Source organism: Gymnoscopelus microlampas, assembly GCF_963454915.1.
Source record: "Gymnoscopelus microlampas genome assembly, chromosome: 16".
NCBI classification, from domain to species: domain Eukaryota; kingdom Metazoa; phylum Chordata; class Actinopteri; order Myctophiformes; family Myctophidae; genus Gymnoscopelus; species Gymnoscopelus microlampas.
Window position 1 is genome coordinate 19,926,823 of NC_139953.1, and position 13,305 is coordinate 19,940,127.

Genomic DNA, 13,305 nt, shown 5'->3' on the forward strand with positions numbered 1-13,305 from the left:
ACAACGCGTCTTTTCCGGGACTTGGACGGGTCACGTGACAGCACATGCCTTAACATAGATGGGTAGATGGGCCCAACTGGCCCAATCTATGGGCTGATAACGTGTGAAGATCGGCTGTCCTCATGCCTGTGAGAAATGTTTCGGCATCACGCCATGTAGCCTGGCAGCGACTCAGGAGAGCAGGAGAATAACCATCAGTTTGCCTAGCTGCCCAGAATAACCAACCCAGATATGCCAGTTGCTTTTGTTTGGAAAGGGGAAAAAAGATGACAGACGATTCCACCAAGGACCGGCTTTGGACAGCTGGAGGCAGCCAGGGACTGGCAGATGCTGGTGGACGTGGGCCAAAGGGAAGTAGCTTCCGTGGCTAATAGCTCAGCTCGTAGGTAGTTTAGCCATTTGAACCCTATATGTTTGACCTGAGTCCCTCAGGGCTTTGTACTAGTGTCCCCTCTGTTTTCGTTCTATATTAAATGTCTGATGAAAATAGCAGATCGACAAGCTCACAACACGTCGCAATCTGCTTTTTTTCTGCAAAGGTTTCCCCCAGAATACGGATTTAAGTGGTTAGAATCGTGGTTAGAGTCGAATTTGATAGGTAGGTACTGTGCAGTGGAGAGACAGAAAAAAAATCCTTGTCAAACTTCTTTTGCCACCGTTGAACACTCGTCTCCCTGATTACATACAACCTGTTGACCCGCCATCCATTCCAAACAGAGACCGCCATGCTTCTTCACATTATCACAAGTTACGGAAGTGCTGCTGTCTCTCAATACAGACAAACTAGACAGGTGCACTTACTGTAGAGTGCAAATCAACGCCAGGAGGAATGTCCTACCTGCCTCTTCCTATCCATCTGGGTTATGGGATCACAATGTTTTGGGGTTGTGTGGGTGTATGAGGCAGAGAATGGAAGAAGGCATAGAATAAAAGACTTTCACTACATCATTATGGTCAACCCAGAGTTGCAGGTTGTATATGGAGACAAGTCTTTGGACAGGGAACACTTTGAAAATGAATGTGGCATGTAGTCATCACTTGGACAAACATGACATTATAGCTTATAGGCCAATTCATAGTCGAAATGTAGCTTACACAGACCGGTAGCCACTGGGGTCCAAGGTGGTGATCTTGTATTTCCCTTTCTTCTGTTCCATTGCCTAGAACTTGCTCTCCGCTGTTATCATCAATTTTGTATTTTTTATGGTGTGGCTTTATGGGAGTGGTCTAGAAGAGACAACTAATCTTGCAAACTGCTGGACTGATCAGCGCCAAATACTCCACACATGTATTTATGTTTTATATTTTTTTGAAATATTTGAAAATATAGAAGTCAAAGTGGGGCAGATGGGGCTGAAACCTTGCCCATCTAGCTTCTGAACCTCCCCCGACTTACCGGCCAGGTTGGAGCCCTCTGCCTTGAGGGCCCTGTTGTCGTGCGACAATTTGTACCGGTTCACCACCTCGTCCATTTGACGGTACAGACCCCTTGGTGCTAACCAAGCGATGAATAATGACAGTGATGAAGAGGATGTAGAAGGCCCCTATGACCAGAAGAGGCTCCTGTAACATCCAGAGCTTATTGAAGGTGTAATGGACCACAACATCCTGAATGTGCTGTTCTACCAGATTGGTTTTAGTGGCGACCAACACTGGGCGGCCAAACGTATCCAGGTATGTATAGTGCAGCTGGTCTGGCATACGGTCAATCGGGTAAGGTGTGTCCATATGGATGTTCCTGGCCCCCTCTGGCAGGATAATTTTCACTGTAAGGAAATCAATGACCTGGTCGTCAAACACATGGTCAACCAACCTCATCTTCAGTGCATGTTGATCACGCAGGGTATAGAGGTACTCATAACTCGGCAGTTTGTAGCCGATTATGTAGTCCGTCGTCCAGCCACCGAACAGAGGGAAGCGGGGCCTGACCTCCATCTGGACCGAGTCCACCAGAACCCTCAGGCGTGATGTGGAAATGTTCCCGATCTCATCCCGATAGTACACATCCTGGGCAGAAGCAGGGAGGATAGTCTTAAAGGATTCAACAGATGAAATGCCACTACTGTCAGAGGACAACTGGTAGTCAAGACGTGAGAAAGAGCCCTTTAGGAGTGCTCCCGTGTGCCTCAGGTCAATGGTCTCCTCCACGGCGATGTTACCCCAGTGTGAGACCTCAATGGTGCGGGTCATGCTACTGATGGCGAGGAAGGGTTTGTTGTTTTCATAATGGATCTCCATTGCATCCTCGCTGAACGGAGCAACGTCGCGGAAGGGTCCGTACTCGATGGCCTCGTTGTACTTGATGGGGCCGCCCAGTTTGGTGTAGCTCTCCACCGCCTTGGAGGCCAGGCGGACGCGGGTGGTCTGGCTCCGGGTGGGATAGGGGGAGTACAGGTAGTGGTTTCCCCGGAAGACCACCAGCTGACGCTCGGCCTGGGTGATGTGCGTTGGGAAAGGCTTCAGGACGTGGCTGAAAACCGTCTCCACTTTCACTCTCAGCTTGGCACCCGCTTCCACGCTAAAGGGTAACTGCACCTTGTAAAACACCCCGCTTTGTCCATGAACTGTGGTCTGCGTGAGTTCAAGGGTGCCGTCCTCCTCTGCATCATCACCCCTCACTGAAGCACCTATGTATGCCAGGTGAGGTGCCAGGTGGGGCTCCACAGCCCACGTGAAGCTCTGCACCGCAGAGCCTCCACGGTTGGACAGGAGAATCTCTGCAGTTATTTTAGCCAGATGAGTGCTCAGGTCCACGGTTCTCTTCACATCCTCGTTGCGCAGACCGTCCGCTGTCACCGTGAAGCCGCTGGCAATGAGAAGCAGGAAAGTGGAAAAGACAAACAGTGTCAAGCCTCTGTTATACAAACAGGCCATTATGTCGTGCGCTATGAAAAACATTGTTCTGCGTGCGCTACCATTTATATTGATAATGTGGCACAAACGCCACGTGAGGCTTGGCCGATGGATTGGATTGGCCAATCAGGGAAGCCAATGCCTGTTCGATCTCGCTAATATGGAAAATTAATCGCCAGTACTGTAGCAACCCCAGTAGGGGTGAAACAGTTAATCAAACCAGTTGATTTCATCAATGATAAAACATTATCGCCAATTTTATAAAATAATCAATTAATAATCGATCCCAATTTTAGAACGTTGTTATAGGCTAAATGTTTCCCAAAAAGTATAAAATATGGCTTAAGTAGTTACGATTTGTTAATATATTTAAAAATAAATCAAATCAAAAAGGTAATCGACATAATCATCGCCAAGAAAATAATCATTAATTTCCGCCCTAAACCCCAGCCCAGGCAGGCTCTGGAAATCAACCATGCCACATAGCACATAAGTGTGTTAGGATGGTCACTGTGTAAGTAAGGCATTGTTAGCCCCTGTGTGTCTGTTTGTCTGGGGCAACCTCACAAACCGAGGCCAATTTCTTGTTCACACTGCCAAGGAAGGACCTTGATGCATTTTTTGTCTTGACATATTGTGTGTTTTTTTATTTATGATATTTATCTCTCATTTCATGAAAGAAATGTATTTCAATGGTGGTGAGAGTGGGCTGAAACCTTGCCCAAATATGGACTCATACTTCGTAGATATGTCATACGTAGATGACTGATGTCAACAGACCCAGACTGGCTGTCAGGAGATTCGGGATATTTCCCGATGGCCTGCCTGCTGTGTGGCCTGGTCTGTCTGTCAAAATAACTTTCATGTTGCACTGCCCTGTCAGTAATAGGCATTTGTCAGTTGTCACGAATAGCTATTGGTCAAAATGTCTGTAATCAAAGGTTTCTTTTGAAGAATCAAGACGGGATTTGTTTGTTTTAGCAGAAGAAGCAACGTGGTCTGTGAGCAGCAGGTGTCTGTTGAAGCAGAGCAGCGATTATAATTGACCTTTGATAAGTAATGTTATGTTACCTTTATCAATGGACCCCAGTCCCAGTAAGAAAAGACAATAAAATAGTCAAGTTCCCAGTAAGAAAAAACAAATAACATAGGATAGTTAGCGGTCTAGACTCAAGACTTACTAAAGATAGAACCAAGAGAGGCTACCTAATTACGATCAAGAATAAATAGAAAAGGCTCTTACACTGACAAAAAATGATGCACTTAGGATGCAAAAATAGATAGAAAAAAGGGACACAGTGAACAAAAGGAGTGGATGTTTTGGTCCTCAGACCATCTTCAGCACTCAGTAAGAAAAAAGATGAAAGGTGGAGCTGAAAGGGAGCGAGACAAGAAAAGAAAGGCCAGTGAGGAGGAGGCTGCCAAATGTTTCAAACTGACTGATATATTCAGAGCCCCCAGCATGCAAGTAAAACAAACAAACAAACAAACAAACAAACATGTTGCTGCTGTGGTACTGTAAGTAGATTCACGCTGGTTCTTCTCAACGTGATGTCCGAGGACCCCCAGCAGTCCTTGAGGCCAGCTAAATGATTAATAGTTAGGAAGTACACTCAGCGTTTTGGGAGTCTATGGCTTAATGCATATCAAACTGGGGGTCCTTGAAAAAATGTAATCACTGAACCAAATTTTCACTACTTTTGAGATTGTTAGGTGGTTATTGTCTAACAAAGAGGAGCTAATCAATTCCATTTGCCTCTTTATCACATCACAAGTTTACAGGTGTAAAATAGTATGTGAAATAATTTTCCACACAAGCTCCCACGAATTGCAGTTCCAAAATAGTTAATCGTAGGAGTAGAGGGGGAAAAAAAGGAAAATGCCAAATAGTAAAACAACAATATCAAATATTTATGTCCAAAATAGGGATGCCGGGTTGAAAGTTGTTAATGAATGTAGAAGAAAACACGTGTCTATAATATGTCTGTCGCATGTCATGTAGATGGATGGCACTCACCAACAGTATCAAATCAGGTTATTCTGCAAAAAAACTTCCAGAGGTGGAGAAAATGTGCATAAAAGGACATAAAAGGACCCCAAATTACATCCCTTGCACAGACACACACGGGCAAACTCAAGCTTCTCTTCCCCGGCTTTGCAGAGATAATAAAACATACAAAACTAGAGAAAGTGCTCCTCGGAGCACAGGTCTCCGCCAGGTCAGGTATGTTATTCTGGCCTCCTGGTGGCGCTATAATAGGCCAATGTGAAAAGGGTGCCATTTATTCTTAGGCCTTTCACGGCAATCGGACACTGCATTCATGATTTGAGGCATTTTGTTCCAAAAATGTGTTTTGCTAAATTAGACCTGCTGGTGGCGCTATAACAGGCCAATGTGAAAAGGGGTGGCATTTTTTCCTTGGCCTAGTGGGAATGTGTTTGTGAAATTTCACGGAAATTGCAAGCTGCGTTCATGATTTGAGGCATTTTGTTAAAAACGGACCAATCCTGCAAATTTTGGAAGCGAACCTTAGCCAATGAGGATGGAATATGGGAAATCGGACAGATCCGTGTTGATCACATGACTATAGAGATACTGTGTACCGATTTGCATGACGTTTGGATAAAATCTGTAGGAGTAATGTAAAAAAAAAAGGGTTTTGCACGAATCGGCCTCCAGGTGGCACTATAACAGGCCCATGTGAAAAATTTGAGGCAGAGGTTCTGAATTGGCATCCAGGGAGTGTGTGTGCACAGTTTCGCAGCGACCGGGCCAACGGTGCCAGAGATTAGCTGCTAACACACAGACAGGACACACACACGGACACACACACACACACACACACACACGGACACACACACGGACGGACGGAGGGTAAAACATACTCTCTCGCCATGCCTTCGGCCTGGCGGAGACAATGAGCTGTGGCCAGCCCACCACATAGAACAGTGCATTTTTATTTTAGGGTGCGTTCAGATATGCGCACCGGGAGCGAACTCACGTATTTGTTTGTATTGGACCAGTGCGCTCAGAGCCTACTGTACATACGAACGCACCTTACATGATAAATCGGTCGATTGTGTTTCGGCTTGGATCAATGGAACTATCATAGTATACTTTAAGTTCCTATTTATCACCATCACAATGACAACTCATTAAAGGTGTAAAGAAAAAATATCATGATTAAGATTTGTTTTATATTAAAGGTAGGGTAAGTGATATTTTTGGGTTAAAACAAAAAGTATTTTGTTAAAAGGTTAAAGCACTATATTCTGATAGTAATCATTGCTATAGAGTGTTTGTTCAGTAACAGGAGTCTCCCCGTCTCTCCAGCTCTTTAATAAACAGAAAATACATTTTTCGGTAGGTGTCAAAATCTCAGCCAATCAGGAGAAAGTACCCATTACTAAGCTTCATTTTTATAGTGTTCCAGTTCCAATTTTGCCTGCTCATTTCTTAGTGTCATCACTTCCAATTTCACTTGTTTAATCTATATCCTGATTGAGTTCTCTATCCTGATTGGATAAAATTGGAAATGAAACTGAAACTGAAACGAAAATGCATTTTCTGTTTAATAAAGAGCTGGAGAGACAAGGAGACTCCTTTTACTGAACAAACACTCTATAGCAATGAGTACTATCAGAATATAGAGCTATTTAACACTTATTTTAACCAAAGAAAATCACTTACCATACCTTTAATGTTACAATATCAATTATTAGGGGGCCCACTTGGGAATGGAACTAGAACAAATGTTTACCTTTCACTTATGTTCCACCTCTCTCTCTCTGTCTCCCCTCCTCCCCCCTCTTCCTCTTCCTCTTCCTAGGCCACTAAAGAGGTGATAGAGCGTGAGGCTCCAGGGATGTCTCTGGCCATGCTGATGGGATCCCTCAATGTCACACCGCTAGGCATGCTCTCCAGGTCAGCCACACGCTAAGATGCATGCACACACACACACACACACACACACACACACACACACACACACACACACACACACACACACACACACACACACACACACACACACACACACACACACACACACACACACACAATCCTGCTCTGCTTTAAATGAACTCACAGCTCCTATCGCTGTGTGTGTGTGTGTGTGTGTGTGTGTGTGTGTGTGTGTGTGTGTGTGTGTGTGTGTGTGTGTGTGTGTGTGTGTGTGTGTGTGTGTGTGTGTGTGTGTGTGTGTGTGCGTGCGTGTGCGTGTTACAGACCTGTGTGTGGCATCCGAGGAAAAACACTCATCATCAATTTACCAGGAAGCAAGAAAGGCTCCCAGGTAAGACAGACTTGTAATGTAACCACTGCTCTGAGACCAGTGTTCCACATGTTACAGTAATGTATAACCACTGCACTGAAACCAGTGTTCCACATGTTACAGTAATGTAACCACTGCACTGAAACCAGTGTTCCACATGTTACAGTAATGTAACCACTGCTCTGAGACCAGTGTTCCACATGTTACAGTAATGTAACCACTGCTCTGAGACCAGTGTTCCACATGTTACAGTAATGTAACCACTGCATTGAGACCAGTGTTCCACATGTTACAGTAATGTAACCACTGCTCTGAGACCAGTGTTCCACATGTTACAGTAATGTAACCACTGCACTGAGACCAGTGTTCCACATGTTACAGTAATGTAACCACTGCTCTGAGACTAGTGTTCCACATGTTACAGTAATGTAACCACTGCACTGAGACCAGTGTTCCACATGTTACAGTAATGTAACCACTGCTCTGAGACTAGTGTTCCACATGTTACAGTAATGTAACCACTGCACTGAGACCAGTGTTCCACACGTTACAGTCCTGTTTGCCTATTATGACATGCTAGGGATCCTGTGGTTAAAAACTGGTCTTTAAATGTTTCAAATCTTAAACTAGTAACCACCTGAATAGATCGCTGAATAGTTTTGATCAGACTTTCCCAAACACAGGGACCCATATTTATGGGTTGTATCTTGTTTTTCCTAAAAAAATAAAATGCAGAAAAGTTTCAAACATTTTCGAAAAGATTTTCAGAATTGTTCAGTCAGTAGAATTTTCTGGAATTTAAAAAAAAAAAAAAAATCCAGAAATGTTCAAAAATAGTGGGGGAAAGCTATACAAAATTGACTATTTTCACAATTCTTGTAAATAGCATAGTAATATTATTTTTGTAAGTTTGGGTCCCAGAGAGAGACCAAATGTATCTTTTGGGTCTCAAGCTGAAAAGGTTTGGGAACCCCTGGTTTAGATGACCTGTCTGCTGATATTTCTCACAGATGACCAGGTATTAAACCTTAAGAAAAACAGATGATCCGGGCACTCAAAAGTTAAAAGAGGAGGAAATGGCCTTTATTATTAAAACGCCAACTTCTTTCGACCTACACAGGTCTTCATTAGGGCAAAATGCCTCCTCCTCACTTAACTTGTGAGTGCCCGGATCATCTGCTTTTCTTATGATTGCATCCCACTTGATCCGGGACTCGGGAGCACCGCTGATACTTTTAATATTCTGTGCCACGATTTTTCCTCCGTGAGCAGCTGGTCGTTTTGTTTACTTTGTCTTCAGGTATTAAACCTCCTTGTAATGTTTTATGTATGACTGTGGTTCTGTCGCTGGTGTGAGGGATGAGTTGTGTGATACAGAACAATCCCTCACTGCTCTACATGAGGAACGTTGTGCCTCAGGGTCATATTGACTTTAGGGTCTTAGATTGACCCAGGTGTGTGTGTGTGCGCCTGGGTGCGTGTGTGGCATTCAATCTGTGAATGTCTACAGTATATATATGAATATGTGTGTGTACTACTGTGTATGTGTGCGCACTGGAGTGTGCTCATGGGTGTGTGTGTACAGTATGTGTATATCTCCCTCCATCTGTCTCTTTCTCTCTCTCTCCCCGCCAGTGCTGCTGCCCGGCACATCTGCCTGCCTCGTTAGGCGCGCGCTCCTCCTGATCGATCTTAGCATTTCTTACGATCAATTACACCACGTCTACCCCCACCCCCCGCTTCCGTTGCCATATTACTGTCACCCACTCTCCCTTATCAACCTCAAGTCAAAGTTAACGAAACAAAGATCCCCATACCACGCTTTCATTACATTGATCGCCTGTCATAAAGACACGGGGAACTCCAGGAAAACCTCTGTACCGCACAGTAAAACCCATAGTGTTACGTTAACTCGGAGTGTACAAATGTAACCAAATGGACCCCCCTAAAAGTGTTATTTTATTTTACTCTGAGAGTGTCCAAATGGAACCAAATGAATGGTCCATGTGGTTCCATTTGTGCACTCTCAGAGAGTTATACAGTATGAACACTGAGTATTTGACTGTGTGTGTGTATCCATTCTCTATGGTTCTCCAAACAAAGGGGAAGGTAATATTGTTTTTTGCTGGTTACATTTGGCTGTCACAAACATCAGGAAGGCCACAAACAGAAGTCATGTGACACAAGCTGAGGGATAGTTTTGGCTCCTCACATTGCTCTTGGCTCTACTACATTATCCTACTACAAAATGAACAAAACTCTGTCTGTCCATCCTTCCGTCCTCATCCATTTGAATCCTCAGCTCAGCAATCGATCTGAACTTGCACAACGGCATTGGCCGTTGGCATAATGCAGGGGGGTGAGGAGATACATTTGTTTTGTTTATTAATATTTTTGCCACAGGATCTGTAGTTGTAGTCGTAGTCCCATAGCCCGGATAGAAAGATCTAGTTACTGTACGTCTCTCTCTCTGTTACTGTCAGTTACTTTCGGTCTTGTTCGTGTTTACCTTTGTCATTTGTGACCATCCTCTCCAAGAATTCAGCTCTTTTAATGTTGTTGACAGTTTCTGTCCTAAAGGACAGAGCAGGAAAAAAACGCCTGACGCACCTAAAACAAATATAAATAATTCCCCACCAGCCATTAAAACACCTGAATATGGAAGAATGTCTCCAGGCTCATGACATCATACATCTCTCCACTCTCCACCGGCAGCCCCCCGACACACAAACAAACACACACACACACACACACACACACACACACACACACACACACACACACACACACACACACACACACACACACACACACACACACACACACACACACACACACACACACACACACACACACACACACACACACACACACACACACACACACACACACACACACACACACACACACACACACACACACACACACTGCCCATCTTCCCTTCTCCCAATCAATGTGTGAGGCGTACACATGTAATGTGCTTACGTTGTATCTACTGCTGCAGGCAGGGCTGGAAGGCCCCTTGGTTAACCTGAGTTTGTCCTGAAATTCATCAGTTGATTACCACTGTCATGAGACCATTTAGCCGATATTGCGCTCCAAAAATTGCAGTTCTACAAGCTCACAACGCGCCACCAATCGCGACACGTTGTGGGCTTGTAATTTTGCAGATCTTGTAGATCGTCTATTTTTGGTGAACGACATTGCGAGCAACCACAGAGTATAAATCAAGCATAAAAAAAGTCCATCACAGTTAACTTGCTCTGTCAGGCCTGTCAAGGGCCCCCTGGATGGGCAAACTTGGCACAAGCACTGTCCAGGGGTCTGCCATGACAATACTCATACCAGGGGCCACGTTTTTACAAACCAGCTTACTATGCCAGGGACCCCTAGGGGCCATGTTGTACAACCCCAAGAGGCCACACGTTGTCAAGGAGCACCGTTGCTCCGATCAGCACCAAACTTGGCACAAACACTGTTCAGGGGTCTGGCATGAGAATAGTCACACCAAAAACAAAATCACACACATGGGGTGCTACAGCAGTGTTACAGCATGTGTTTAACACTTCAAATGGCCATAACTCAAGTGAACCATTGCTCTGATCAGCACAATATATAGATTTGAAGGCTGCATAACGGCTTGAAAATCTAGTTCACTAATAGATACAAAATTACACATAATTGTTAAACAGAAGCCTAAAAACTGTGAAAAGTAATCCAGTGGGTGGTTTAATAGTGTGGATATGGGAATCAAACAAAGTTATGCATGCACATACTAATGCACCCACAGACAATCAAGCCAAAAACATGTCATGGTATTTTTTCTTTAAAACCTATAATAATACGTTTTCATTGTGATACCGATAAATAGGAACTTAATGTATAATGTTACGAGTAACGACCTTTTGTCTAAGGTAAAAGATTGTGACATAAAAAAAACGGAGCACATCAAATGAATGCACAAACGAGAAAGATTTTAGTATGTTTAGTACGTTGGTTCCAGTGATCCAAGCAGGAACACAATCGATTGATTGATCATTAAAACGAACACGTTCTGAAAATACAGGCGGCGGCACCCATTTGACCGCTTAACACCGCAGCCATTCGGCCAGTGGTCAGATGGGTGGGCCACGAATACTTTCCAAGTTTTTCAAACGGGCCCTGATCCAGAAAAGGTTTGGAATGGGAACCGCTGCTCTAGATGTCATAAAGATACTATATTATCTCCACATAAAATCAGTATCCCTGGTGTAAGAAATCATCTGGGATTTTGGCAGTATCTAAAAAAAAAAACATTTGTCGCTCCTCCTAAATCCACGGGTCTATTCACCCATTAAGACCGGGAACGCGTCTGTGTCATTTTAGATTTATTTGGCTGTTAAAAAATAGCAGATATACAGTACAAGCTCATAACGCGTAGATCTGCTATTTTTGAAGAATTATGAAAAGGGGTGCAATTTGGCCGATTTTACAAATGTCTTCTAAATCCAAACTGTTTTTTGAAAAATATTATGTTGCTATATATCAGTGGTTCTCAAAGGTTTTCATGTCAAGGACCCCCAAAATTATATGTATTTGGCCGCGGACCCCCATATCAAAATATTTAGTTCCAGGGACCCCCAGACGCAAAGATTTGAGTTACAAATGTTCGCTACAGTGGTTAAAATCTAAAATGACAGATGCTTTCCCGGTCCTAATGAGAAATGGAAAAGCCTGACCTTCATGGACCGAATAGTCTAGCGTAGCCAGACGATCAGAGATCTCGGCCTACGATTCATCTTAAACTCAATGAATGGGCTCAAATTGGGAAACAATTGAGAAAAAAATATTTAAAAATAACGGCATTGCAGAACCAATGCAAAGACTTTAGGGCGGTTATCAAGATTGCTTTTCAGAGCAGTAGGATGTAGCTTTGTTTGCGCTGTTTTTCTCTGCTGTTCAAGTCCATTCATTGAAATTTTGATTTAGACGTATACAGTAGGCAGAGATCTCTGGGTGTGTGTGTGTGTGTGTGTGTGTGTGTGTGTGTGTGTGTGTGTGTGTGTGTGTGTGTGTGTGTGTGTGTGTGTGTGTGTGTGTGTGTGTGTGTGTGTGTGCGAGTGTGCGTGCGTGCGTGCGTGCGTGCGTGCGTGTGCGTGTGCGTGCGTCCCATACAGTGGATCCACGGGATTTTGAAACAGTGGAACCACGGTTACTTGTCATATTTCATCAGGCCTGAAATGTGCATCTACCCTGAAATGGGACGGAATGCAAAGCACACTCCCTCTCTCTCTCGCTCCCCCTCTCTTTCTAGCCAGCTCCCAACACTGTAAGGCATGCGGGATGCATTAATAATGCATCCTTTCAATGCTTAAAATACACAGGAAGATAAATAATTTCACAGATTAGTGCTTGTCTCTGGAGTGAGGAGAATGGAACGTTTAGTAGAGCTGAGGAGCCCACAGGCATACTGACACAGAGAGACACAGAGAGAGAGAGAGAGAGTGAGAGAGTGCTCGCTAGTACACATGGCCAAAGGGAGGTACTATAATGTACCTGGGGGTTGGTCTCACTCTCTCTTCTTCTCTTCAATCATTAAATAAAATTTAGCAGGCATCCTGGTGTTTCTACAAGTTAATGCATGACTGACCGCATAGCCAAAGTTTCACAGGTTTTGCCCCCCAAGTAACAAAGGTGAAGCAGCGCAAAGGCTAGTCAGTGACGTGGCACATGAGGTTGAGGCGTGGGGACTTTTCGTGTTTTCCGGAATGGAGAAGGGCAGAGTACCCGCGGCGCAGCGGTGAAATGGGATGGATTAGGCTGAGAATGTTGTCAGTGTGAATTCAATCATGGTCAGTCAAATGACCACTTTTCATTACCTTAAAGAGCAGTGTGTGTGTGTGTGTGTGTGTGTGTGTGTGTGTGTGTGTGTGTGTGTGTGTGTGTGTGTGTGTGTGTGTGTGTGTGTGTGTGTGTGTGTGTGTGTGTGTGTGTGTGTGTGTGCGCGTGCGTGCCATTACCTTTTAACAGCAGGAAGGAGAGCAGGTTCGGTCCCTGCATACTGTAGCTCCTCCTAGCACTTGTCAACGTGTCCTTGAGCAAGACACGTGAGCAAGTTGGTGCAGATTGGTGCCTTGCATGGCTGCCTCTGCCATGTGTATGTGAACGGCTGAATGTCAGGCACATTGTAAAGCCCTTT

The 13,305-nt window shown here is 44.3% G+C and overlaps 2 protein-coding genes across 6 annotated transcripts in view; one reads left to right on the forward strand and one right to left on the reverse strand.

Moving 5' to 3' along the window:
- Positions 1 to 2,874, reverse strand: part of LOC311063815 (dolichyl-diphosphooligosaccharide--protein glycosyltransferase subunit 1-like) — a gene marked incomplete at both ends in the record, with an annotated part of 5,875 nt that extends 3,001 nt beyond the window's left edge. The window contains one exon of the mRNA XM_084083427.1: positions 1,453 to 2,874. Within this exon, the coding sequence (XP_083939553.1) occupies positions 1,453 to 2,874 (1,422 nt within the window). The remainder of the gene's footprint in view (positions 1 to 1,452) is intronic.
- The window catches only part of gphnb (gephyrin b), a gene marked incomplete at both ends in the record, with an annotated part of 128,445 nt that overhangs the window by 57,152 nt on the left and 57,988 nt on the right, over positions 1 to 13,305 (forward strand). For all 5 annotated transcript variants that reach the window (XM_084082525.1, XM_084082527.1, XM_084082526.1 and 2 more), the window contains 2 exons: positions 6,684 to 6,778; positions 7,082 to 7,148. In XM_084082525.1, the coding sequence (XP_083938651.1) occupies positions 6,684 to 6,778; positions 7,082 to 7,148 (162 nt within the window). The remainder of the gene's footprint in view (positions 1 to 6,683; positions 6,779 to 7,081; positions 7,149 to 13,305) is intronic.